Below are 27,361 nucleotides of genomic sequence, written 5' to 3'. Positions count from 1 at the left end.
CCACCTGCTGGTAATTTATAGTCAGTGGTTCTCAAAGATGCTTGAACGACACAAATTCTAGATTAAAGCAGAATCTTTTGTCTTTTAAAGGAAGAACATTAGATACAATATATGTTTTGAGAAACACAGACTATCACATTTTCTTGATGCTGATTGCTTCCCTCACTGACACACTGCCCTAAAAGGAAGTCAGAGGCCATTACATTTTTATTCTTCCCCTTTCCACAAAAGCCATTCGACTTAGTCCTAGGCCAGCAATAAAGATTTAAAACCAAATGGTCTTGGCAGACCTGTCTACAGAGTATTCACAACTCAAACACTTGAGGTCAGCTAGAGAAATTTTACTCTTTTAGCCAAAGACCCACAGGCCAAACTGTATTTTTTAAGACTTCTCTACAGGAAACTTAAACTATAAGAATGTGAACATATAGTTGATGGAGGATTCCAAATGAGAGGTCCAAGACTGGAACTGGAATCCCCCCACTGGCAAGATTCTGTAACTGGAGATATAAACGTGATTTTAAAATTCATAAATGAAAGGGTAGGCCCAAGTTCCTGCAGTCAGCTTCATTCCTTTTTTTTTGGAGAGTCTAAGAATTTTTCAAAGGCTTTGCTAAAAGGTTTTAAAGGAGAAAATTATTCTCTTTAATTTAGAGAGTATTTTTAAAAATCAAAGTAGATAGGTAAAACATTTTGAGGAAACAGTACTTTCTATCCACAACCTATCAACAATTCTTCCTGCCAAAAATAAACTACGGAAGTTCTTTTTTAGTTACGTCACATGACAAGTCATACATTGTAGGATTTTTCATGCCACGTTGCTTTATCTATTCTAAAAATATACTGAATAACATGGATTTGACTATTTTCTCCAAAATTAATGTTAAGTATAATGTGACTCTGAAGGCAGTGTCCCAAGATATAAATCCTGTCTTTTTTTTACATCCCTAGACATGAGCAAATTTGTCTGCTAGGACACTGAAGAGTTGTCTGTAATTCTATGGTTCTATAATTAAGACTTGTACAAATTCTGCTGCCAAAAAATCACCAGAGTGGGTGGTGAATACAGCCAAGTAAACTCTAATTATGGAAGGTGGGTTTTCTAAGATCTTAAATACAAGAAGCAAAGGCAAGATCAGACAACTAAGATAGCTACCAAGGCAATATAAATAGTCTCGTCAAACTCAATGTAAGCCCCCCTTTGGTAACAGCTGTTACCTCTCATAGTTCATAGGTACTTTAAAAGCACAATCTGGAATCTTCTACTTAGAATTCAGCACTTCATTGTTCCCTAAAAAATAGAGTTATGAAATTTACTCATGTCATTTTCACTCCTGGGACCAAAAAAGGCAAGAGAAGTCCAATGTCCCAGATAATCTTCCATTTTATATTTCAGCTCCTCCTCTAGTATTATTTTTAAAGGTTTTGTTTGGAGTTCAATAGAATGCCATTAGCATTCTAAAATGCGTGCAACTCCTAAGTGTAAGGACAGCACAATAAATTTACGTAAACTGAACACATGCATACACCAGCACACAATCAGGCACCAGCATTTTCTGCACTTCAGATGTGCACCCACCTACCCAGAAATGAGGAAATTTTATAAAACAATATTACAAAGTTTTCTCAATAATAACATCATATAGTGTATTCTTCCGGTTGAAACTGTAATTACAGTCTTCAAGTAGAGTGATTATGCTTTTTCCTGTTTGCTTATATAGATGTCTATGCCCATCTTACTCCTAATCAACAAACTGCACGAATTTCTCATTTGAGCCCATCCCAAATATCACCTCCTCTGTGAAGACTTCCCTTACCTTCGCAGAAATATTAAGTCCTCAACTATATTTACAAATAGTCTGTGTTCACACTAATTACACTGCATTAGAGTTATTTGTATGTACATCTACTGTTCCAGACTGTGAATATCTTATGGACAGAAAAGGCATTTAATTTCATCTTTTTGATCTACCTTCCGGGCTTTAAACTGTGTGCTTTAAAATGCATGCTAATGAATGACTCAATGCTTTTCACACTATTTCTTCTGCCATAGAAACGGTTTTTCAAAAAAGAATGTTCTACCAAACTGTATTCTATAATATTAAATGAAGCAAAATATATTATCCGGATGTCTTAAAGTATATATCATTTTGGGCTTCCCTGGTGGCGCAGTGGTTAAGAATCCACCTGCCAATGAAGGGGACACGGGTTCAAGCCCTAGTCCGGGAAGATCCCACATACCGTGGAGCAACTAAGCCCATGCACTACAACTACTGAGCCTCTGCTCTAGAGCCCGCGAGCCACAACTACTGAGCCCCCGTGCCACAACTACTGAAGCCCGCACACCTAGAGCCCGTGCTCCACAACAAGAGAAGCCACCGCAACGAGAAGCTGCACAGGGCAACGAAGAGTAGTCCCCGCTCATCACAACTAGAGAAAGCCTGCGCACAGCAACAAAGACCCAATGCAGCCAAATATAAATAAATAAATAGTATATATCATTTTAATGCTCTCCATATAAAGGATCTGTAACAGAGCATATTTTATTCAGATTAAATTAAAATGTGCTCATTTTAACATATATACACATTAGTAATACATAAATTGACAATATGATGCTTCATGATAAGCAGCAGTTATTTTCTTGTAAGCGGTGACACGAAGGTATTTCTCTGTAGAAAGTTCACAAAAGACACTTTTTAGACCTGATACTCTCATTTCCTCTTACTGCTCTCCTTCCCCAGCCTCCTCCACTACAATTTAAACAAGTTTATTTCAACTAAATTGAGATTAAACTTTACTTATACTCAAGGATCACAGAAGAAGAAACATGAACATCACATGAAAGTGGGAAATCCCAGCGCTCTCCTACCTGTGTACCTAAGCTGGCTGCCATCATGTGAGTCAGAAGTTTAGCTGCAAACATGGAATACTTGGCACAGAAGATATGGGAAAGAACAGCCAGGCAGAGACCTGTAGAAACAAAAAAAGCCCATGTGTGGTTTTACAATCCATGAATAAACAGAAGCATGGTAAAATCTCTGGAAAGGGTAAGCACATAAGGCCGCATAGCACAACATCTCAGGGAACATTCATGTTCCAATTTTAATCCAGTCCACTTGACAAGACATATAAAATCCTCACAGTTATTAAGCCCAAGGGTAACTTTAAATTTCAAATATCTACTTGCTTATTTCCCTACTAAAAGGAAAGCACAAATTAAGCAGATTAATAATTTAGACAAGTTTTACTGTTTAAGAAAAGAATCAAATTCCAATCTAATTTTCCATGATCAGGTGGCTTGCTAAATAGAGATATTTAGGGAGGTGAATAGGATTTTTCAGGCACAAAATTGTGAATGGTGCTACCAAAACTCAGGTTTGGTAATTACCCGTTTTTGTCTACTAGAAATAATTATGTAATTACAACAGTGGTGATTATGAATTTTTAAAGCAACCTTATGCTCCTGGGTGCCAAAACCAGGAACAAAATGTGTTCTTTCTCACTGAGATGATTTTTAACCTAAACATCTACATTTCCAAGTAGTGTGAAGAACATTATTCTTATTTTCTTTAAATCTACTTGAATTCACCTACCTATACCACTTCAAGGGGAAGATAAGAACCTCAGGACTAACGCATAAATCTTTTATCTTGCAATTTGTATAAATTTCTTTTAATGTTAGGTTTTAAATGTAGAACGTATATATATTTTGAAAATATTTCCTGCCTTTTAAAATTTAAATGTGCTGCACAAAGTAACCTATTTGCTTTATCACTTAAGCCTTTTACTCCACTCTCATCCTCAGTAGGGTTATTTTGTCTAAGAAGTGTTGAAACATAACAACTGGCTTGTGTATGCTGCTTTGCCCTGTACGCTGCATGTATTAGCTCATTCATCAACGCCTCCGTGGCAAGCAGGAGACGCTGCATTTGTTTGACATTTTGTTTCTTCATTATCTTTTCTGAAGCCATGGAACAAACTTCTCAAGTACGTACACCACACGTTGGCATAAGTGGACTGGGCATCTGCAAAATGCGCACATGGGGTCTGTGACTAATTGTCAGCACAGAAATGCCTCTCAGAAATCCTTCTGGGAAAAGCTTTCAATATGCTTAGGTTTGCGTTAGGTAGACAAAGTTCCACACAGGAAGTGAGGCTTTGCATTAGCCAAGGCTTTCAGCCTAGAAATTTGGCCAAGAAATCAGGAGTAATCCACTTTTAGGAAGGCTGCCATGAGGTGTTCTGGGACAGGTGCGCAGGTCCTGGGGCTGCCTGCCCAATCCACCCACACAGGTACACAGTATAGCCAGAAACTGCATTGTTACTTAGGTAGCTTATAAACTATTTAAGCTGTTGCTCCAAACTCACAAATGTACACTTTGAACTTCCTGTGATGGTCAGAGTCAACTTCAACTGAAGGTTCAGGTTGAGTGTGACAGTGTGTGTGGAGGGGGTCTGTGTGTGTTACCACACTGACTTAAAAGCAGGGCCTTGGAAGTCTCATTTCATTGCCGGCCACATGATCACAAATATGTGCTTTACTATGAGTTTACTGTGGTGGATGGTAACAATATGAGGCAAGGGGATTAGGGCTGGGCAAAGGAGAAATACTCCTGAGTCAGCTGTTTCTTTCTAGTTCACAAGAAGAACTTATTCACAGCCTTTTCCCCTAACTTGGTAATTCTCCACTATACTCCCATTTCATGATATAAATTTAGTACAGTTAAACTTGACCAGATCAGTAATATTTAATTAAGTCTATTAAGCTTCAATTAAAATGCTAGCATGACACCTGGTGGCAGTCCAGGATTCAAAGCCAGTGGCAGGAGAATGGGCTAGGTTCTATTAGCCTGTAAGTGTAATGTATGATGATTATCTAGATGCATTTTTTATTTAGGAGAAAAGAATGCGGCTAAAAAAACCTCAAGCAGCCTAGCCTCAACTGGCCTTGGGAGAGATACTGAATAGATTTAAAGAAATAAATACTTCAATTACCAAGTTCCTAAACACTATATAAGTATTTATCTTTTATTTTCTTATCTGATATTGAAGAGCTGTATTCAGCAAACATAATTGAAATTTACAAGTCACTTTTTTAAAAATTGTAACTTTTTTTTGGTTTAAATTCCCTTAATATGTAAATCACAGGGTACAAAAAGGTATAATTATAAATAGAAATTTTTAAAAATAAAGTGTAACAATTCCAGGTATTACCTAAAGGTATACTCTGAACAGGTTTGTAAAAACTGATTCCTTGGCAATTATGTAGAAAACCAAGTTGCTGATTGAATAATTTTCATTTGCTTTTTCCCCTAGCACTATGTAGGTTACAGAATCCGTTGGAAAAAGGCAATTAATCAGTTTACTAACACAAATAACTTTTCTATATGATTAGACAGTAAGATGGAAGATAAATTACCCTTAACAAAATAATAACATTGATAATCTTTGATTTAGATAAGAAAAACTCTAAAGAACCGCTGGATTCTTTTGCTATTACCAAAGTGGACCAAAGATCTTATCTATCTATACAATATTCGAATGTTTGTATGTGTATATACATATGTACTGTTTGTATATGAATATAGATATCCAGTAAATAACTACTGTTTGGCATCACTTACAAACGGGACATACTGTCCAAATCACTGAAGTTTATCCCTCCACAAGCCAAACATTAACACTTTTTCCCAGGAAAATCTCTTTAAAATATTTATAAATTTTGTATTGCTTTACTTATGTATCTCTGCCTTCTCTACAGATCAATCTAAAACCCAAATGATCACTGGATTATTGTATCAGTTATTCGCTTGTTAGCTTAGGTTTTTTTCTCTTCTCCCACCTAATGATAGCTGTAACTGTCACCTTTTTTACTTTTTGTTGCTCATCTCTATCGATTCCCATATTCCTGCAACTCTCCCTTCAGCGTGATGCCTCTTGATTACAGCTACTAATAAGCTAAGGACAGGAAAACAAAGTTGTCAATCCTGAAAAGTTTTCTAGGGTGAACAAAAGTCAATACGAAACACCTTAGAGTACACAAGTTCTGTGTATTAGAGGGAAGGGTTTACTCCAGAGGGAAGAGGTTGCCAGGAGACCAGCCTCTGGGTGACCTATGAAGTTCAATACAGTAGCCACTAGCCACATGTGGCTATTTAAATGTTAATTAATTTAAATTAAATAGAATTAAACATTCAGGCTCCAATTGTACCAGCCATATTTCAAGGGCTCAATAACCAGATGTAGCCAGTAGCCACCACACTGAAGAGGGCAGAACATTTCCATCATCGAAGAAAGATCTACTGAAGAATGCTGTGTTAAACTGTCCCAAGACTGTTTATGAAAGGTCACAGAACACAATTCTGGTCAAAGAGATGTGCAGGAAAACGCTCTGGGTGGTTTTCAGGAAAGTTTTCATTGCTCTTAAAACTGGATCCAGATAAGTGCTTTTCCCTTGGCAAGCCTAGGCAGAGTTGTGGGATACTTAGAGCTGCTGCAGCCAGCTCAAGACCACGTAGGGGCAAGGCGGAGAAAATAAAATAAAACCTTTGAGGAGAGCAAAAGAGACAAATGTAAAGAGGCTGGGCCCCTGATGATGCCATTGGGGTGCTGAACTAATCAACCCTGAAACTAAATTCTGCTTATTTAAGATATTTGACTTGCTTTCTGTCACTTGCAATCAGGGCCATCCTAAACAATACATGTTATTATCGATACATAGCTAGAGAAATCCAACATTTTTATGCCATGTCAGAATTAGACTAAGCTCTCTGACTTCTATCACCTGCAGTAACCCCTTAAAACTGCTTTTTTTTTTAAGTTCTGACATTTTTTCGATTCTTCTTGTCAATAACTCCCCATTAGATAGAATGAAACTGTTTTGATAATTATAATGGCTATCTTAGGACAACGATTACTGTGAATATGAACTTAATATCTTTAGAAGAATCTGACACAGAAATTGAGTAAATATCTCTTATATTTAAAAATAATTAAAAATGAATGGGTGGCATCTGATAGAGTTTTTTTTTCCTAGAAAAACAATTAGACTATCAGCTTGTAAAATATAAAAGCACAACTAGAATATTCTTTTTTTTTTTTAGAATAGTCTTGCAGTTTAATAAACCTGAACAAAAGAATAAGCATGCTTCAAAGTATTCTGGATTGGGCTGATTTACTTATCCTGTAAGTCTTAGTATTTAGCAATTTATAGACAATTATCTCCTGTTACTTACTGTAAACAATGACATTGTGTTGGCACTTAGATACTTAGTAATCTATAGAGTAAATAAAACTATTCATCATTTAAAAGGGAAAGCTTTAGTTTGACTAATGTGTTAAAGCATTTCTCCATCATAAGAGAACAAAAAAGAACAAATGTGAGGTCTCAGCTTAAAAGCACTTCAAAACAGGAGACTCACCCTCCTACAAGTACATCAAACATGACCTAGTTCATGTATTGATGTTAAAAACGAAGTGGATTATGGAACGTTACAGCGTCTCATTAAGTTCATAAGGCCATATGGATTGTACTCCAGAGTCAAAATTAGGATGATTTTAACCCAATGTCTACCTCTGATAGATCAACATCAACAGAGTTATGGGAAGCAGAGCAGGTTTCTTTGATATTATTCTCCGAATAGTAATAGTACCTCAAACCATGCTTAGGTTCCTCAATAACTATAAAATTATGGCATTATCATCTAAAGTTATTGTAAGTTGTGATTCTTCCAAATCACCTTTGAGGCGAGTCCCATAACGTTACACTGCTGTGCAGTTATTTACTCGTCCTTTCTATCTTTTTTTTAGCTTCAAGGGATAACTTTAATTTCTTGGAATTTGATAAACTGGTTTACAATTTTAAAAGTCACAGGTATATAGCCTAGTCTTTCACCTTTCTAAATGGAGGATTATTAACTTCTTGGCCTACATGCCCATTTCATACACTTGGATCATTTTAGTTGTTCTGCTCTAGTAAAGTAACCAGAACTGTAAACTAGAATTGGAACAGATACACTGTGATCTATCCTGATTTTTTTTAGAAAGGGTTTAATTTCTGTCTAATTGTATGTTACCGCATTTCATGAAAAGAGTTTGTCAGATTGCTTCCAAATTCAGAGGGATATTTGGTGTGGCCTGACCTAAATTAGAGAATGTGTATGTAAGATATATAAAAGTCTCTTGCCTCCTTCCTGGGGGCCCTCAGAGTGATAGAATGTCATCCTCCCCAGAAGCTGAAACTGAGCACTAAGATAGGACTTTATGTCTCCTGATCCACAGAACGTGCAATCCATATTACAATATGTCATGGACAGAGGGGGAAAAAACCCAATAATTTCAAATATGAGTCCAAGTCAAAAGTAATAAATGTAGATATTAATATTTGGGTGTTGGTTCTCAAAAACATGAGTAAATCTATGCAGACTTTTCAAGAGTTAGTTGCAAAAATGCATATTTATTAACAATTCTCTCAGGAAATATCTTACAGTCCTGCTAGTCTTCTAAAAAAAACCAAGGTAACATTCTCTCTTTAGTTTTTAAAACTCTTTGCTTTGATGTTTAGTATTTAGAACAAGCAAAGGATTTTTGTGGGTTATATTAGCACTTAGATTTATGTCTCTATGGAAATACATGAAATGATATCTAAATAGATTTTATTTCAGCATTTTACCTTTTGGCTCTATTTCATCAGTCTATGAAATTTCTGTAAATAGATTGCATCAAAGTAAAATAGGATGTCTCCATCTGATTTTGGAACTCTGTGTACCTAGAAGAATCTATTAAGCAAGAAACATCATTCTTATGGAAGATGCTATTAAGAATAAGAAATTATTAACTTTTGTTACTGAATCTAAGTTAGGTTTAGAATTAAGATACATTAAGGAAAATGTATAACTTTATAAAATGAAATTATAATGAAAATATTTTAACTAGGACACAGAACATTAAATTATAGTAGAAAGATTTAACAACCAGGACAAAGAAGAATAATTAATTACATGCTTCTACCTCCACAAAATTTTCCTAATCGATAAAGATTGCTAGGGGGCTGTTTGCACACCAAGTAAAAGACATAAATTCAATGATAATCACATTTACACACAAAATATCATGAAAGCAGAATGTCTGAGTTAGTATATCTACCACCCTGTTAACACAATTTAAGCATATATTTTTTTTTTTTGCAGTACGCGGGCCTCTCACATGTTGTGGCCTCTCCTGTTGTGGAGCACAGGCTCCGGACGCGCAGGCTCAGTGGCCATGGCTCATGGGCCTAGCCACTCCGCGGCATGTGGGATCCTCCCGGACCGGGGCATGAAACCATGTCCCCTGCATCGGCAGGCGGACTCCCAACCACTGCGCCACCAGGGAAGCCCTAACACAATTTAAAATCATATATTGTGGGTATGGAAATGGAGGTATTAGGCCCAGGTCTCACAACTAGCCAATGGCAGGACCAGGATTTGAACCCAGGCCATTTGGCTTCAGAGTTACCCTATACCCAGTCCTCTATGTAGCATGTTGTTCACAGAAGCTGCTGTACGTCTGTAAAAGATGACTCAGGGCAGAGAATGGATGAGGGTGGGGACAGAAATATAGTGTAAGGAATTCTCAGACTCCCAACCACAAAATCAAAACAGCAAATGAGAATAATTCTATAGTTATTCAAAGCTAAGTTATAGGTAAATAGTTTGACAGACATTAACACAACTCAAGCTCCTATTCCTGCCAGAAATGGGACCTAGATGTAGAAGGTGAAAGACAATTTCTTTTTTAACACAGTGGTTAAGCCATATTTAGAGCTTCTAGACTGCAGAATACAAATCAACCCAAGGGATAGGTTTATTTTCTAATGAAAATACAAAATGCTTTGTTTATATTATCTCACACAATCCTGATATTCCACTGCAGAATCTGCCTTCTAAATCACAGCACTATCAACTATACCCTTTCTTACTATCTAGCTTCTATCCCACACTGTACTTTATATTACAGATGAGTTGGAACTATGTCTTGTTCTTTCCTTTCCCTCAGTACAAAGTTGGTCCTCCATAAACAACTGCTGTATGAATTAATGAACAAGACCATGGGAAAGTTTATTTTCTCCTTGTGTTGATGAATTACAGTATGCCCACATCTTGCATATATAAAAAGACTCCGGGAAAATGGGTTTTATTCTCATCGATATTTTAAATTGTTGACTCAAAAATACTGTAACTCACCTGAGATACATATAAATCCAGAAGAGAAAAAAGCTTCGTTGTATGAAGACAAGTTGTCAGTCTGGGCGTAGACTGCATACACGGACATGTATGAACAGGCACATTCCACGTAGTTTGAAGTGTCCTCAACCACTTTGCAAAACTGACTGTCAGACAACCAGCTAGGGCAAAAACACAATCGTCACTACTCCTCTTTCATCAATACTTTAGGCGTTGAGATGGCTTTTAAAGAAAAAATAACTTACTGAACCTAAGTATTCTTTACTCAAGACGTAAGCAGACCACATTTTCAAGAAGAAACATTGGAGGGAACATCTTGTCCAAGACGTGACACAAAGATCCCACAGATACTTTAAGAAGCAGCCTAAATACTAACTGAACCTGCAGAAGCATTCCCAATACCAAAGAAGCTGGTCCTCTCAAAAGAGCAGTATCAGTCCCTACCTAATCTAAAGCAAACACACTCAAGGTGTTCAACAGAAAGTACTCTTCCCTAGCATTCAAGAATACCAAAAGGTCAACATAGCCATCAAATGTGCAGTGTTCACCCTTCCTCATTTTTCACAACTCCTTTATTTTGAGCCACATAAATTACTTACATGCTTTTCTAAGTTTCCTAGCTCAGCTTTTTTGGATTTTGAGCCAGTTGTATTATGTAAATGTTTCGCAGGGTTCTTTCAGGTGTTTCCTTCTATAAGGTTTGGCTTTTACCACAATAACTGTCATGATTATAGCAAATATAGTGTCACATTCCATGCCTTCCGAGCATCCCTCAGTGACTACCGACTGAGCCTCTTCCCTTCCAGTGCCTCTTGATCCCTTTACTTTTCTAAGGACATAAAACTTCTTAATCCCAACTGCAGATTCAAGCTTGAAACGTTCAGTATTAATTATATATTGAGGATTGTAGAGTGTATTAGGTTTAAGATGTGTCCTCGGACATTAGGAATTTCAATGGAAAATTATTTTCTCACAACGAGACTAAGGAGAGTTTTGGTGTTTGAAGGACAGTTGGTTACCCAACTAAGCTGTTGAACCCTCTTTAGAATTTTAGTTGGTGTGGCTGTAAGTCAGTAACAAACAGAACCTAGTGACTGATTTGAACCCTAAACCTTCTAAGCCAGCAATGCCTGACCCTGCAGCCCTGGTTGAGCTCCCAGAGAGAGAACTGCTCAGAAACATGTCTTAGGCCAAGGAGAGTTAAAGAAAGAATCATGCCCTTCTTCTCATTCTTGTGCATGGCTTTAATCCCAAAATGTACTCCAAGTCATATGTGGACTAGAATTATAAATCCCTACTACTCCCTCTAAACACAGAGCAGCAGATCCAGAACCACAAGCCCAGATGGAAGGGGTCAAAATAAATTCCTTCCCTGCTCAATAAATTAACCAATAACCACAGGGAGGTTATCTGAATTGAGTAGAACTCACACTATGCCCCGTGAAAGTAGTAATAATAAAGGAGTACATAATGTGTTAAACACAGATTTAAATTGTTTGGTTGCGTTTGCCACCTGCACAAGGCTAGACCATTTCCTATGCTGCTTTGTCTCATTTAGTGTAGAGGTTATTCTCCAGTCTAAAATCTCACCTGAGACCTCTATGTTCAGTACAAAAAAAAACACTGGGCTTAATGATACTGGAATGGGGAAGGAACAAATTCTGATTTTAAAGCATTATTAACAAGTACCTTGCAGCAGCCTGATTCCAAAGGAGACACAGAGATGTCTGGGGAACAATTCTAGGCTCAGCAGCATAAATCCTGTAGAGAATCTCATTGTTGTTGGTCAGGGGTTGTGAACTCTGGCCTTTCACACTCAAAGATAATACCTACAATGCCAAAAAGAATAGAAAATGTAATGATTTTTTCAAATTAATGTCATGACTGAATCTCCCATTCTGAAGTTCGCTTCATTTTTCCAGTCATTTTAGTTACTTGCTTACTGTCACTATTATTCATAGCTTATGAATGCAGGCTGTCTGGTTGGTTTTCCACTGCAAACATTCTACCTCTACTCCAGCTGCTGAGCAGTCTCCAGCTGACAGACTTTATTGTCAGACTTCATCACAAGCGGGATATACAATACAATATAGCATTAGAGAAAGCTATGGTTTTTTTTTCACTTTCTCCACTTGTATATATATTTTTTACTTAATAAAACATGAAGGAAATATTTCCAACTATTTTTGAGACTAAACATTCTACAACTAGCTCATAAAGATAGGACATGTTTCGTAATTAGCTCACCATGTCTAGCATTTACCACAAATGTGATCAAGTGAATGTATCCTGAGGAATATGTTTGCTAAGGAAAAATCAGATTCTAACCACATAATTCTTTAAATGATAGATTACCTTATTTTTCAGGGCATGAAGATTAGTTCCAGTTATAAACCACTGCTGGCTGCTATACTCTGTAAACTGGACTAATTCACATATACTTTCCCCGGCCATTATTTCTGCATCCGGAACATCCAATAACCTCTCTGGAATTCGAATATAATCACCTTCTTTTCCTTCAAACTTGTGCCCATTGATTTGCTGAGGGTACCAGTGAAGAGCCAGTATGGACAAATACGGGCAACTGTCAAGGATGGTTTTGCTTCTATGACAGAAAAGCAAAGGTTCTGCTAAAATGGCATGCATTTGCATATGTATTTGCAAATATTTGTTAAATTTTTTTAACATATTTGTTAAAAACATATTTGTTAAAATTCATCACCTTGGAGCTCCTTCCTTTATGTATAACCATGACACTACCTACCCAGGAGCAGTAAAGAGAACGTGCTTTCAGTTCTTTTACGGTGAATTGTTAGGATTTTCTGCACAGAACTTTCTGCATCCTCTTGCCTGATCCCCCTTATAACCTAAAACATGGGCTTTTGCAAGCTGTTTCACAGATATCAGATCTGTGGTTATAAAATGTACTTTTCTGTATTAGTCACATCAGCATTGGTGGAATAGGTTGAGGAAAGGATGCACCACTAAACTGAAACTCTGCTTTATATTCAAGAATATCATAAAACTTATATACCTAGAGCCATGTTTTCATCAAGTTTACCTCACCCCTTTCTAAGCCATCAGAGCATTTCCAATTTAACCATATTATCTGATAAAAGAAACAGCCCTGAGCAGGGATCTTTATCCATTTAACAACTGTTTTCAACATTCCCTAGGCACGAGATCCTGTGCTCAGTGAAATTGCTTCCAAACCTCAGTGTGTGTTGAAATCACCTTGAAGCTTGTTTTAAAACACAGATTTCTAGATCACATCCCACTCTTACTAAATCAGAAACCTTGCCTGGGGGAGGCTAGAGTTTCTACGAATCTGTATTTTTTAACCAGTCCTCCAAAAAATCTGATACATTTTTTCTGTGGATCTATCATGTTTGCAAACAATGAAGAGACACAAAGGTGAATCGTACCTGAAACCTGCCTCAAAAAGAATAGAGAATATATTAGGATAAAAATCATGCATTAAGTTTTAAAAGTTACATGGGCCACAAGAGATGCTGAGTATATATAAATGTATCATGGATACAAATACCTCGTCAAGGCCCCTAACCTGGGAAATGGAGTTGAGAATTTTAAACAGAAGATTTGAAAAAGAAAAGAAAGGGTAAGGGCTAACTTTTTCCTCTAGCTATATACTCTCTTTTAAAAAAATCTTTAACTACCACATTTGAATTGGTACCTTTAAAATCTATCTTTAGTCCAGCCATTCATCCAGGCTCTAGACCCCTGTGTCCAAGACTCCTATTAAAACAGTTCAATCCATATAGGCCATCTGCACCTCCACAACAGCTTATAAAAAGCTCATCTCTTCATCTTCCCATCTAGCTTCCTACATCTTCACTGGTGACTCAGAGCTAAAAAGCTGCCACTGTCGACCTCCCCACCCCTGACGAGGTACAATGTGACTGAGACCAGTGAACCTACGCCCTACCCACCCACCCTGGAATCTTCTGATATTTAACCCATCAGCGCTATCAGGGACCCCATTACGTTGGCATTCTCAGACGAACACAACAGGTACAGTGACTCTACCCAACCTTGACACAAGTGTGTCAAATCCCTGGCCCCTTAAGAGGGCCTGACGACAACTACACTCTCCCTGACACTTTAACCTCCTACATCCATGCCCTTCCAATGCACTTACTTTGATCAATCCCCAAATCTGCTTTACACCTAGGTTTAAATGAGGGGGAAACACCCACATTAACATGTAGATTGGCACCACTACAAATCCACAATGACCGACTTCAGTCAGACCCTCAATGCCACTTGACATTGTTTTTACTTGGCTTCCAAATGATTGTTCTAGATACCATCATTCTCCTCAATATCCCTGCTCTATTCCCAAACCCTTCACTCCCAGTAGATGCCCCTGAATACTGCTTAAGACAATGTATAAATAATGCATATTAGAATGGTCAACATCTTTAGAGTTCCCTGAGTTAAAAAAAACTCATCTTTAACATAGTCCTCAACACGATCGCTCTAAAATCCTAAATCGGATTCCTACACACACATACACACACCCTACCTAACGTATTCTATATTCAATATTTAAAGGTTGATGATCTCCCCAAGTGATGATTTCCCCAAATGTGCCATGCTTGCTCCTCTTGCCTGACTGCCATTATACATGCGAAACAGCAAGCCTGCAGGGACGATGCACATGGCCCAAAACATACTGATTCCTTTATTCATTCTATTCACTCATTATACCATAACCACTGAGAATCTACCATGTACCAGACACTGTTCTAGGCCCTGAGAACACATTAGGCAACAAGACAGAAAAAGCCACTCCTTTTGTGCATCTTATACCCTTTTGAGTTCTCACCAGGCCTTTGAGAGCAAAGATGGAATCAACATTCACAGCAGGGTAGATGGTTCACGTCTACCACTATCTCAACATCCTGGTGATCTTGCATAAATATGGAAAAACAAAGAGAAAGGACTGAGACTATACAAAGCTGTGAACTATCTGACTTCACTGAACAACACTTTTAATCAGACATGTCCCGCTAAATAACAATAATTGCTTTTTAAATAACATAGTACTCTGTGAAAATTGGAGGGAAATATCAACTTCCAACCATGTTCTATTATGAGCTATTTTTATGTTAAGTCAAACAGAATTAAAACATGATTCAGGTCTTTGTACTACAATGATCCAATTTACCTTATGAATGTAATTTATCAATAAAACACCAGAACTGGAGAATATTAACATATAGTTACAAAATTAACTATATAGTTAATACACAAACCACATTTTACTTTTTCCTTTTCCTCTTACTTGCTCTCTGCCCTGAAACTCCAGCCATGAAACAACATTTCTGAAGTTCAGCAATATGTTCTAAAACAAAAGACTCTGAAGTTCAACAACATTCAGAGAACTGCCTCCAAATGGATGAAATTGAACAAAAACTCCAGGGAGAAACACAATTAACAGTATATTAAAGTATGTCTAAAAGTTGATATGGATCAACAGAACAGAATAGAGAGCCCAGAAATAAACATACACACCTATGGTCAATTAATCTTAAACAAAGGAGGCAAGAATATACAATGGAAAAAAGACAGTCTCTTCAGCAAGTGGTGTTGGGAAAGTTGGACACACACTTCATGTAAATCAGTGAAGTTAGAACACACCTTCACACCATACACAAAAACTCAAAATGGCTTAAAGACTTAAACATAAGACATGACACCATAAAACTCCTAGAAGAAAAGCATAGGAAAAACATTCTCTGACATAACTCATACCAATGTTTTCTTAGGTCAGTCTCCCAAGGCAATAGAAACAAAAGCAAAAATATGTAAATGGTACCTAATCAAACTTACAAGCTCCTGTGCAACAAAGGAAACCATAAACAAAACGAAAAGATAACCTACAGACTGGAAGAAAATATTTGCAAATAATGTAGCTGACAATGGCTTAATCTCCAAAATATACAAACAGCTCATACAACTCAACAACAAAAAAACAAAAACCCAATCAAAAAATGGGCAGAAGATCTAAATAGACACTTTTCCAAAGAAGACATACAGATGGCCAACAGGCACGTGAAAAGATGCTCAACATGGCTAATTATTAGAGAAATGCAAATCAAAACTACAATGAGGTACTACCTCACACCAGTCAGAAGAGCCATCTTAAAAAACCTACAAATAACAAATGCTGGAGAGTGTGGAGAAAAGGGAACCCTCCTACACTCTTGGCGGGAATGTAAGTTGGTGCAGCCACTATGGAAGACAAAATGGAGCTTCCTCAAAAAGCTAAAAATAGAATTGCCACATGATCCAGCAATCCCACTCCTGGGCATATATCCAGACAAAACTATAATTCAAAAAGATATATGCACCCTTATGTTCATAGTAGCACCATTCACAATAGCCAAGAGATGGAAACAACCTGAATGTCCTTCAACAGAGGAATGGATAAAGAAGATGTGGTACATATATACAATGGAATACTACACAGAAACAAAAGGAATGAAATAATGCCATTTGCAGCAACATGGATGGACCTAGAAATTATCATACTAAGTGAAGTAAGTCAGAAAGAAAAATAACATACGATATCACTTATATGTGGAATCTAAAATATGACACAAATGAACCTATCTACAAAACAGAAACAGATTCACAGACATAGAGAACAGACAAAGGTTGCCAAGGGTAGGGGGACGGATTGTTTGGGGTTAGCAGATGCAAACTATTATATATAGAATGGATAAACAACAAGGTCCGACTGTATAGAGCAGAGAACTATATTCAATATCCTGTGATAAATCATAATGGAAAAGAATATAAAAAAGAATGTATATATATTATAACTAAATCACTTTGCTATACAGCAGAAGCTAACACAACGTTGTAAATAAACTACAAGTCAATTTAAAAAAACTTTTTTTAAAAAGGAGTGAAATTCTGACACATGCTACAACATGGATGAACCTTGAAGACACGCTAAGCAAAGTACACCAGACACAAAGGACAAATATTGTATGATTCCACTTATGAGGTGCCTAGAATAGGCAAATTCATGGAGACTGAAAAGTAGAATAGAGGTTACCAGGGCTGAGGGAAGGGAGGAAAGAGGAGTTACTGCTTAATGGGTAAAGATTTTCAATTTGAGAAGATGACAGTTCTGGAGATGCAAGTGATGATGGTGGCAACAGTGTGAATATACTAAATGCCACTGATCTGTACACCTAAAAACAGTTTACATGGTAAATTTCATCTTATGTGTATTTTACCACAATAAAAAATATGGCCTAAAATATGTCTAAAAGTTGGAATCATCTTACTTTTTTTTCCATTCAGAAATGTATCTTCTACTCATTATATAAATATGAGTAAGCAATAACACATTTTTATTTTTAAAAGAACCTTCAAAACAAGAGGAATATATAACTGACAGTATAAGTTAATTTCTCTTGATGTAGTTTCTATGTTTTCTTCAAATAATTAACTTAATTTGCCCATTAGGTACAATGTATTGATTGTATAATCCTGAGTTACATCAGTTAAACATCAATTTGCACTGCATATTACTTTGTAAACTGTGAAGGAATACATATAAGGTACTGCTATTATATTAAATGATACTTACTTTTCACCAAGAGAGCCACAAGTAACATCAGTCAGTAGAGAAAAGGCAAAATTCTCTGTCACTTCAGTAAAGTGACTGAATCCCCTAGTGTCCTTGCGTTTTGGGTTAACAAGAGCACAAAGAATCTCATAGAAAAGATTTCGGCTTTCAATGCTTAATGCTTGCTTCTTTCCTTCAACAGTTATCTGGAAAAAAATCCAAGTATGAAAATATATGTTCAAAAATAAACTGCTTAAATGATATATATGGTATAACTTGTTCTTTATTACCAGTTACTAACATTAACAAAAATGAAGATGAACCTATGAAGAATTTAAGAGAAGTCAGCATCAAAATCATATTTCAAATGCATCTGTACTTTAAAAAGCAATAAATAATCATTTTATAAAGAAAAGGCATAATCACCAAAATATCTTCTACTTAATATCTAGATAAAGCCCCAAACAGTTGCATTGGTCACTTAATTTTAACTACAATAATTAACATCACGAGTCAAATTAATCTCACTTTTACACCTACCCCAAGATTCTGTTTTCTTTCGACCAACAACTAAGGAAATAGACACAAGAATATATGTCTATAATAGAACAAAATTTATTCTTATCTGTTTTTTATTGGACAGAAGCCACCACGTATCACTAAATTTCTCAAACATCAAAGGAGAAAATCCTTTTCCAACCAAGAGTAGTCAAGAGCTCCTGATACTCTTGCCTTTATTGGTAAGTATGAGCCTTCCTACCTGAACGGACTGGGTTATTTGTTGTTTGAGGGACAAGGAGAGTAAGAGGAAAATAGCCTTCATGATTTAATTTTTACCCCTCACGTGAATGATGGGGGACACATTTTTACTGTCAGAGTAAGCATGGGTGTGAAGCCACTGACTTGTTATTCCACTACACTCTTAGATACCTGAGGAGTCCCTATTAATTCTTCAAAATCCAAATTAGTCATCACTTTTTCTGTGATTTCTACCCTATGCCCCAGCTGCTGGCATACATGATTACACTCTGTAAGTTGCACATACTTTTACTAATGAACTTATGACAATGTTGAAATGATTTTTCTGTTACTGCTATTAGTTGAGCTCACTGAGAAAGTGGCTCAATATTCTCTATATATTTTTTAATAACTTTGTAATCTATAGAGTGCCGAGATGATGGCTGAACTCAAGATTTAAGTTTATAAGAGTAACCATCTTAAAGACAATTAGGAATAATGGAGAATAATACACAGGGTAAAGATAAAAGGTACAAAATGAAATTTAACAAGGTAAAAACTACAATGGGGAGATAGGGAACAGCCCATTGGTTACTAAAACGATCAAACTGAATATGTTAAATGAAAAATAAGCTCAAGAAACACTCCCAGAACTCAGAGAAAATATTACAGACAAATGGGACAAACCTGTAAGATACAACAAGCATATAAAATATTAGGTAAAAGAAAAAAGCAACATAGATCCTTGATAAGCTAAAGAAATACGTCTAAAATGCAGAGTTTGCTTTCTTCCAGAGAAAATTAGGAAAAGAAACAACACCAGATGTATTTGGGTGATTTTTAAATATAATTTCAAGAGTTTTTAAAAAATCTTACCAGAAATCAGACAGGAAAAAAATTACTAACAGAGAAATAAAAATTCAGTCTGACATCAGACTTTTTTTGCTAATGAAATGACAGAAGCCAACAGAGCAACATAAGCAGTTTCAAGATTTTAAGGCTGTGATCCAAGAATTCTAGAGCCACTCAAACTTTCATACATATTCAAGGGTAAGAGAAAGTTTCTTTCAGCAAAGCACACAAAAAATAAAACAAGGAGGGAGACCTTCAAGATGGCAGAGGAGTAAGATGTGGAGACCACCTTTCTCCCCACAAATACATCAAAACTACATCTACATGTGGAACAACTCCTATAAGAAACCGACTGAACGCTTGCAGAAGACCTCAGACTTCCCAAAAGATGCCCTCAGGCGACCTACACGCAGAGACGGGGCCAAATCCAAAGCTGAACCCCAGGAGCTGTGCGAACAAAGAAGAGAAAGGGAAATCTCTCCCAGCAGCCTCAGGAGCAGTGGATTAAATCTCCACAATCAACCTGATGTACCCTGCATCTGTGGAATACATGAATAGACAACAAATCATCCCAAATTGAGGAGGTGGACTTTGGGAGCAACTGTAGACTTGGGGTTTGCTTTCTGCATCTAATTTGTTTCTGGTTTTATGTTTAACTTAGCTTAGTATTTAGAGTTTATTATCATTAATAGATTTGTTTATTGATTGGTTGCTCTATTCCTTTTTCTCTTTTTTATATATAGATTTCTTTTTCCTTTTTCTTTTTTTGTGAGTGTGTATGTATATACTTTTTGTGTCATTTTGTCTACATAGCTTTGCTTTTGGCATTTGTCCTAGGGTTCTGTCTGTCCGTTTTTTGTTTGTTTTTTTTAATACAGTATTCAGTGCTTCTCATCACTGGTGGATTGGTTTTTTTGTTCAGTTGCTATCTTCTTTCTTTCTTTCTTTTTTCTTTTCTTTTATTACTTTCCAATTATTTGATTTTTAATAATTTTCTTCTTTAATTTTAATAACTTTACTTCCTTTTTTTTAATTCTCCCTCCTTCCTTCCTTCCTTCCTTCCTTCCTTCTTTTCTCCCTTTTCTTCTGAGCCACGTGGCTGACAGGGTCTTGGTGCTCTGGCTGGGTGTCAGGCCTGTGGCTCTGACGTGGGAGAGCCAAGTTCAGGACATTGGTCCACCAGAGACCTCCCAGCTCCATGTAATATCAAGTGGCAAAAGCTCTCCCAGAGATCTCCATGTCAATGCTAAGACCCAGCTCCACTCAACAACCAGCAAACTACAGTGCTGGACACCCTATGCCAAACAACTAGCAAGAGAGGGACACAACCGCACCCATTAGCAGAGAGGCTACCTAATATCATAATAAGGTCACAGACACCCCAAAACACACCACAGGACACGGTCCTGCCCACCAGAAAGACATGATCCAACCTCATCCACCAGAATACAGGCACCAGTCCCCTCCACCAGGAAGCCCACACAACTCACAGAACCAACCTCACCCACTGGGGGCAGACACCAAAAACAACAGGAACTACAAAACTGCAGGCTGCGAAAAGGAGACCCAAACACAGTAAGTTAAGCATAATGAGAAGAGAGAGACACACACAGCAGGTGAAGCAGCAAGGTAAAAACCCACCACACCAAACAAATGAAGAGGAAATAGGCAGGCTACCTGAAAAAGAATTCAGAGTAATGATAGTAAAGATGATCCAAAATCTTGGAAATAGAATGGAGAAAATACAAGAAACGTTTAACAAGGACCTAGAAGAACGAAAGAGCAAACAAACAGAGATGAACACCACAATAAATGAAATTTAAAATTCTCTACAAGGAGTCAATAGCAAAATAACTGAGGCAGAAGAATGGATAACTGACCTGGAAGATAAAATAGTAGAAATAACTACGGAGAGCATAAAAAAGAAAAAAGAATGAAAAGAACTGAGGACAGTCTTAGAGACCTCTGGGAAAACATTAAACGCACCAACATTAGAATTACAGGGGTACCAGAAGAAGAAGAGAAAAAGAAAGGGACTGAGAAAATATTTGAAGAGATTATAGTTGAAAACTTCCCTAATATGGGAAAGGAAATAATCAACTCCAGGAAGTGCAGAGAGTCCCATACAGGATAAATCCAAGGAGAAACACGCCAGACATATATATATATATTTTTTTTTTGCGGTACGTGGGCCTCTCACTGTTGTGGCCTCTCCTGTTGTGGAGCGCAGGCTCAGCAGCCATGGCTCACGGGCCTAGCCACTCCATGGCATATGGGATCTTCCTGGACCAGGGCACGAACCCGTGTCCCCTGCGTTGGCAGGTGGATTCTCAACCACTGCGCCACCAGGGAAGCCCCAAGACATATGTTAATCAAACCATCAAAAATTACATACAAAGAAAAAATATTAAAAGCAAAAAGGGAAAAACAACAAATAACATACAAGGGAATCCCCATAAGGTTAACAGCTGATCTTTCAGCAGACACTCTGCAAGCCAGAAGGGAGTGGCAAGACATATTTAAAGTGATAAAAGGGAAAAACCTATAAGCAAGACTAGTCTACCCAGCAAGGATCTCATTCAGATTCAAAGGAGAAATTAAAACCTTTACAGACAAGCAAAACCTAAGAGAATTCAGCACCACCAAACCATCATTACAACAAATGCTAAAGGAACTTCTCTAGGCAGGAAACACAAGAGAAGGAAAAGACCTACAATAACAAACCCAAAACAATTAAGAAAATGGTAATAGGAACATACATATTGATAATTACCTGAAATGTAAATGGATTAAATGCTCCCACCAAGACACAGACTGGCTGAATGGGTACAAAAACAAGACCTGTATATATGTTGTCTACAAGAGACCCACTTCAGAACTAGACACATACAGACTGAAAGTGAGGGGATGGAAAAACATATTCCATTCAAATGAAAATGAAAAGAAAGCTGGAGTAGCAATTTTCATATCAGAAAAAATAGACTTTAAAATAGAGACTATTACAAGAGACAAAGAAGGAAATTACATAATGATCGGGGGTCAATCAAAGAAGAAGATAAAACAATTGTAAATGTTTATGAACCCAACATAGGAGAACCTAAATACATTAGGCAAATGCTAACAGCCGTAAAAGAGGAAATCGACAATAACACAATCATAGTAGGGGACTTTAACACCCCACTTTCACCAATGAACAGATCATCCAAAATGAAAATAAATAAGGAAACACAAGCTTTAAATGACACATTAAACAAGATAGAATTAATTGATATTAATAGGACATTCCATGCAAAACCAACAGAATACACTTTCTTCTCAAGTGCTCATGGAACTTTCTGCAGGATAGATCATATCGTGGGTCACAAATCAAGCCTTGGTAAATCAGAGAAAATAGAAATCATATCAAATATCTTTTCTGACCACAATGCTATGAGACTAGATATCAATTATAGGAAAAAATCTGTAAAAAATACAAACACGGGCTTCCCTGGTGGCGCAGTGGTTGAGAGTCCGCCTGCTGATGCAGGGGATAAGAGTTCGTGCCCCGGTCTGGGACGATCCCACATACCGTGGAGCGGAATGGCCCGTGAGCCATGGCTGCTGAACCTGCATGTCTGGAGCTGTGCTCCGCAATGGGAGAGGCCACAACAGTGAGAGGCCCACGTACCGCAAAAAAAAAAAAAAAAAAGAAAAAAAGAAAAATACAAACACATGGAGGCTAAAAAATACACTACTTAATAACCAAGAGATCACTGAAAGAATAAAAAAGTACCTAGAAACAAATGACAATGAAAATACGATGACCCAAAACCTATGGGATGCAGCAAAAGCAGATCTAAGAGGGAAGTTTATAGCAATACAATGCTACCACAAGAAACAAGAAACATCTCAAATAAGCAACCTAACCTTACACCTAAAGCAATTAGAGAAAGAAGAACAAAAAAACCCTAAGTTAGCAGAAGGAAAGAAATCATAAAGATCAGATCAGAAATAAATGAAAAACAAATGAAGGAGGTCCTCACGGTGAGCCATAGCCACCCCCAACCTCCGCAGGAACCCTCCAACACTAGCAGGAAAGAGATCTTCATATAAACAGATTCTTACTGGCTGGTGTAAAGAGTCATTCCAAGAACCGCAATGTGTTGGGTTATCCATCCACCTTTCTTTCAGGTAATAACGTGCCAAATTCTGAGTCCAGGAAGATAGAACCTAATTAGTCTAGTTATCACTGATCAAAATGTCATTCCCCTCTCCTGTGACTGGAAACCCACTTCAGACCTAGGGACACATATAGACTGAAAGTGAGGGGATGGAAAAAGATATACCATGCAAATGGAATCAAAAGAAAGCTGGAGTAACAATACTCATATCAGATAAAATAGACTTTAAAATAAAGAGTGTTACAAGAGACAAGGAAGGACACTATATAATGATCAAGGGATCAATCCAATAAGAAGATATAACAATTATAAATGTATATGCACCCAACATAGGAGCACGTCAATACATAAGGCAACTGCTAACAGCTCTAAGAGAGGAAATCGACAGTAACACAATAATAGTGGGGAACTTTAACACCTCACTTACACCAATGGACAGATCATCCAAACAGAAAATTAATAAAGAAACAAATGCTTTAAATGACACAATAGACCACATAGATTTAATTGATATTTATAGGACATTCCATCCAAAAATAGCAGATTACACTTTCTTCTCAAGTGCACATGGAACATTCTCCAGGACAGATCACATCTTGGGTCACAAATCAAGCCTCAGTAAATTTAAGAAAATTGAAAGCATATCTAGCATCTTTTTTGACCACAACGCTATGAGATTAGAAATCAATTACAAGGAAAAACACATGAGAAACACAAACACATGGAGGCTAAACAATACATTACTAAACAGCCAAGAGATCACTGAAGAAATCAAAGAGGAAATCAAAAAATCCCTAGAAACAAATGACAATGAAAACACAATGATCCAAAACCTGTGGGATGCAGCAAAAGCAGTTCTAAGAGGGAAGTTTATAGCAATACAAGCCTACCTCAAGAAACAAGAAAATTTCAACTAAACAATCCAACCTTACACCTAAAGGAATTAGAGAAAGCAGAACAAACAAAACCCAAAGATTAGTAGAAGGAAAAAAAATCGTAAGATCAGAGAAGAAATAAATGAAATAGAAACAGAAAACAATAGCAAAGATCAATAAAACTAAAAGCTGGTTCTTTGAGAAGATAAACAAAATTGATAAACCATTAGCCAGACTCATCAAGAAAACGAGGGAGAGGACTCAAATCAGTAAAATTAGAAATGAAAAAGGAGAAGTTACAACAGACACCGCAGAAATACAAAGCATCCTAAGAGACTACTACAAGCAACTCTACGTCAATAAAATGGACAACCTGGAAGAAATGGACAAATTCTTAGAAAGGTGTAACCTTCCAAGACTGAACCAGGAAGAAACAGAAAATGTGAAAAGACCAATCACAAGTAATGAAATTGAAACTGTAATTAAAAATCTTCCAACAAACAAAAGTCCAGGACCAGATGGTTTCACAGATGAATTCTATCAAATGTTTAGAGAAGAGGTAACACCCATCCTTCTCAAACACTTCCAAAAATTGCAGAGGAAGGAACACTCCCAAACTCATTCTACCAGGCCACCATCACCCTGTTACCAAAACCAGACAAAGATACTACAAAAAAAGAAAATTACAGACCAATATCACTGATGAATATAGAGGCAAAAATCCTCAATGAAATACTAGCAAAAAGAGCTTCCCTGGTGGTGCAGTGGTTGAGAGTCCGCCTGCCAATGCAGGGGACACGGGTTCATGCCCTGGTCCGGGAAGATCCCACATGCTGCGGAGTGGCTGGGCCCGTGAGCCATGGCTGCTGAGCCTGCACGTCCGGAGCCTGTGCTCCACAACAGGAGAGGCCACAACAGTGAGAGGCCTGCGTACCGCAAAAAAAAAAAAAAAAGAAATACTAGCGAACAGAATCCAACAACACATTAAAAGGATCATACACCATGATCAAGTGGGATTTATCCCAGGGATGCAAGGATTCTTCAATAGACGCAAATCAATCAATGTGAAACACCATGTTAACAAACTGAAGAATAAAAACCATATGACTATCACAATAGATGCAGAAAAAGCTTTTGACAATATTCAACACCCAGTTATGATAAAGTGTCTCAAGAAAGTGGGCATAGTGGTAACTTACCAACAACAAAATAAAGGCCACATACAACAAACCCACAGCAAACATTATTCTCAATGGTGAAAAACTGAAAGCATTTCCTCTAAGATCAGGAACAACACAAGGACGTCCACTCTCGCCACTTTTATTCAACATAGTTTTGGAAGTCCTGGCCACGGCATTCACAGAAGAAAAAGAAATAAAAGGAATACAAATTGCAAAAGAAGTAAAACTGTCACTGTTTGCAGATGACATGATCGTATACATAGAGAATCTTAAAGATGCCATCAGAAAACTACTAGAGGGCTTCCCTGGTGGTGCAGTGCTTGAGAGTCTGCCTGCCAATGCAGGGAACACGGGTTCGTGCCCCAGTCTGGGAAGATCCCACATGCCGCGGAGCGGCTGGGCCAGTGAGCCATGGCCACTGAGCCTGTGCGTCCAGAGCCTGTGCTCTGCAACAGGAGAGGCCACAACAGTGAGAGGCCTGTGTACCACAAAAAAAAAAAAAGAAAAAAAAAGAAAACTACTAGAGCTAATCAATGAATTTGGTAAAGTTGCAGGATACAAAATTAATGCAGAGAAATCTCTTGCATTCCTATACACTAATAATGAAAAATCTGAAAGAGAAATTAAGGAAACACACCCATTTGCCATTGCATCAAAAAGAATAAAAAACCTAGGAATAAACCTACTAAGGGAGTCAAAAGACCTGTATGCAGAAAACTATAAGACACTGATGAAAGAAATTAAAGATGATACAAACAGATAGAGAGATATACCATGTTCTTGGATTGGAAGAAGCAACATTGTGAAAATTACTATACTGCCAAAAGCAATCTACAGATTCAATGCAATCTCTATCAAATTACCAATGGCATTTTTTACAGAACGAGATCAAAAAATCTTAAAATTTGTATGGAGACACAAGAGACCCTGAATAGCCAAAGCAGTCTTGAGGGAAAAAACCGGAGCTGGAGGATTCAGACTCCCTGACTTCAGAGTATACTACAAAGCTACAGTAATTAAGACAATATGGTACTGGCACAAAAACAGAAATACAGATCACGGAACAGGATAGAAAGCCCAGAGATAAACCCACACACCTATGGTCAACTAATCTATGACAAACGAGGCAAGGATATATACAATGGAGAAAAGACAGTCTCTTCAAAAAGTGGTGCTGGGAAAACTGGACAGCTACATGTAAAAGAATGAAATTAGAATACTCCCTAACACCATAAACAAAAATAAACTCAAAATGGATTAGAGACCTAAATGTAAGGCTGGACACTATAAAACTCTTAGAGGATAACATAGGAAGAACACTGACATAAATCACAGCAAGATATTTTTCGACCCTCCTCCTGGAGTAATGGAAATAAAAATAAACAAATGGAACCTAATGAAATTTAAAACTATTTGCAAAGCAAAGGAAACTACAAACAAGACGAAAAGACAATGCTCAGAATGGGAGAAAATATCTGCAAACGAATCAACAGACAAAGGATTAATCTCTAAAATACATAAACAGCTCATAAAGCTCAATATTAAAATAACAAACAACCCAATCAAGAAATGGGCAGAAGACCTAAATAGACATTTCTCCAAAGCAGATATACAGATTGCCAAGAAGCACATGAAAAGCTGCTCATCATCACTAATTATTAGAGAAATGCAAATCAAAACTACAATGAGGTATCACCTCACACCAGTTAGAATGGGCATC

General features: G+C 37.2%; 1 protein-coding gene across 1 annotated transcript in view; it reads right to left on the bottom strand.

The window, feature by feature from the left end:
- Positions 1-27,361, bottom strand: part of ADGRV1 (adhesion G protein-coupled receptor V1) — a 567,434-nt gene that overhangs the window by 288,562 nt on the left and 251,511 nt on the right. Inside the window, exons 79-83 of the mRNA XM_067731218.1 lie at positions 17,857-18,041; positions 12,582-12,831; positions 11,916-12,055; positions 10,227-10,387; positions 2,873-2,973 (exon numbers count right to left, since the gene is read on the bottom strand). Of these exons, the coding sequence (XP_067587319.1) occupies positions 2,873-2,973; positions 10,227-10,387; positions 11,916-12,055; positions 12,582-12,831; positions 17,857-18,041 (837 nt within the window). The remainder of the gene's footprint in view (positions 1-2,872; positions 2,974-10,226; positions 10,388-11,915; positions 12,056-12,581; positions 12,832-17,856; positions 18,042-27,361) is intronic.

The sequence above is a fragment of the Pseudorca crassidens genome, chromosome 3 (genome assembly GCF_039906515.1).
Source record: "Pseudorca crassidens isolate mPseCra1 chromosome 3, mPseCra1.hap1, whole genome shotgun sequence".
In the NCBI taxonomy this organism is placed as follows: Eukaryota; Metazoa; Chordata; class Mammalia; order Artiodactyla; family Delphinidae; genus Pseudorca; species Pseudorca crassidens.
The sequence above is the reverse complement of the archived record's forward strand: the minus strand, read 5'-3'. Positions and strand labels throughout refer to the sequence as shown.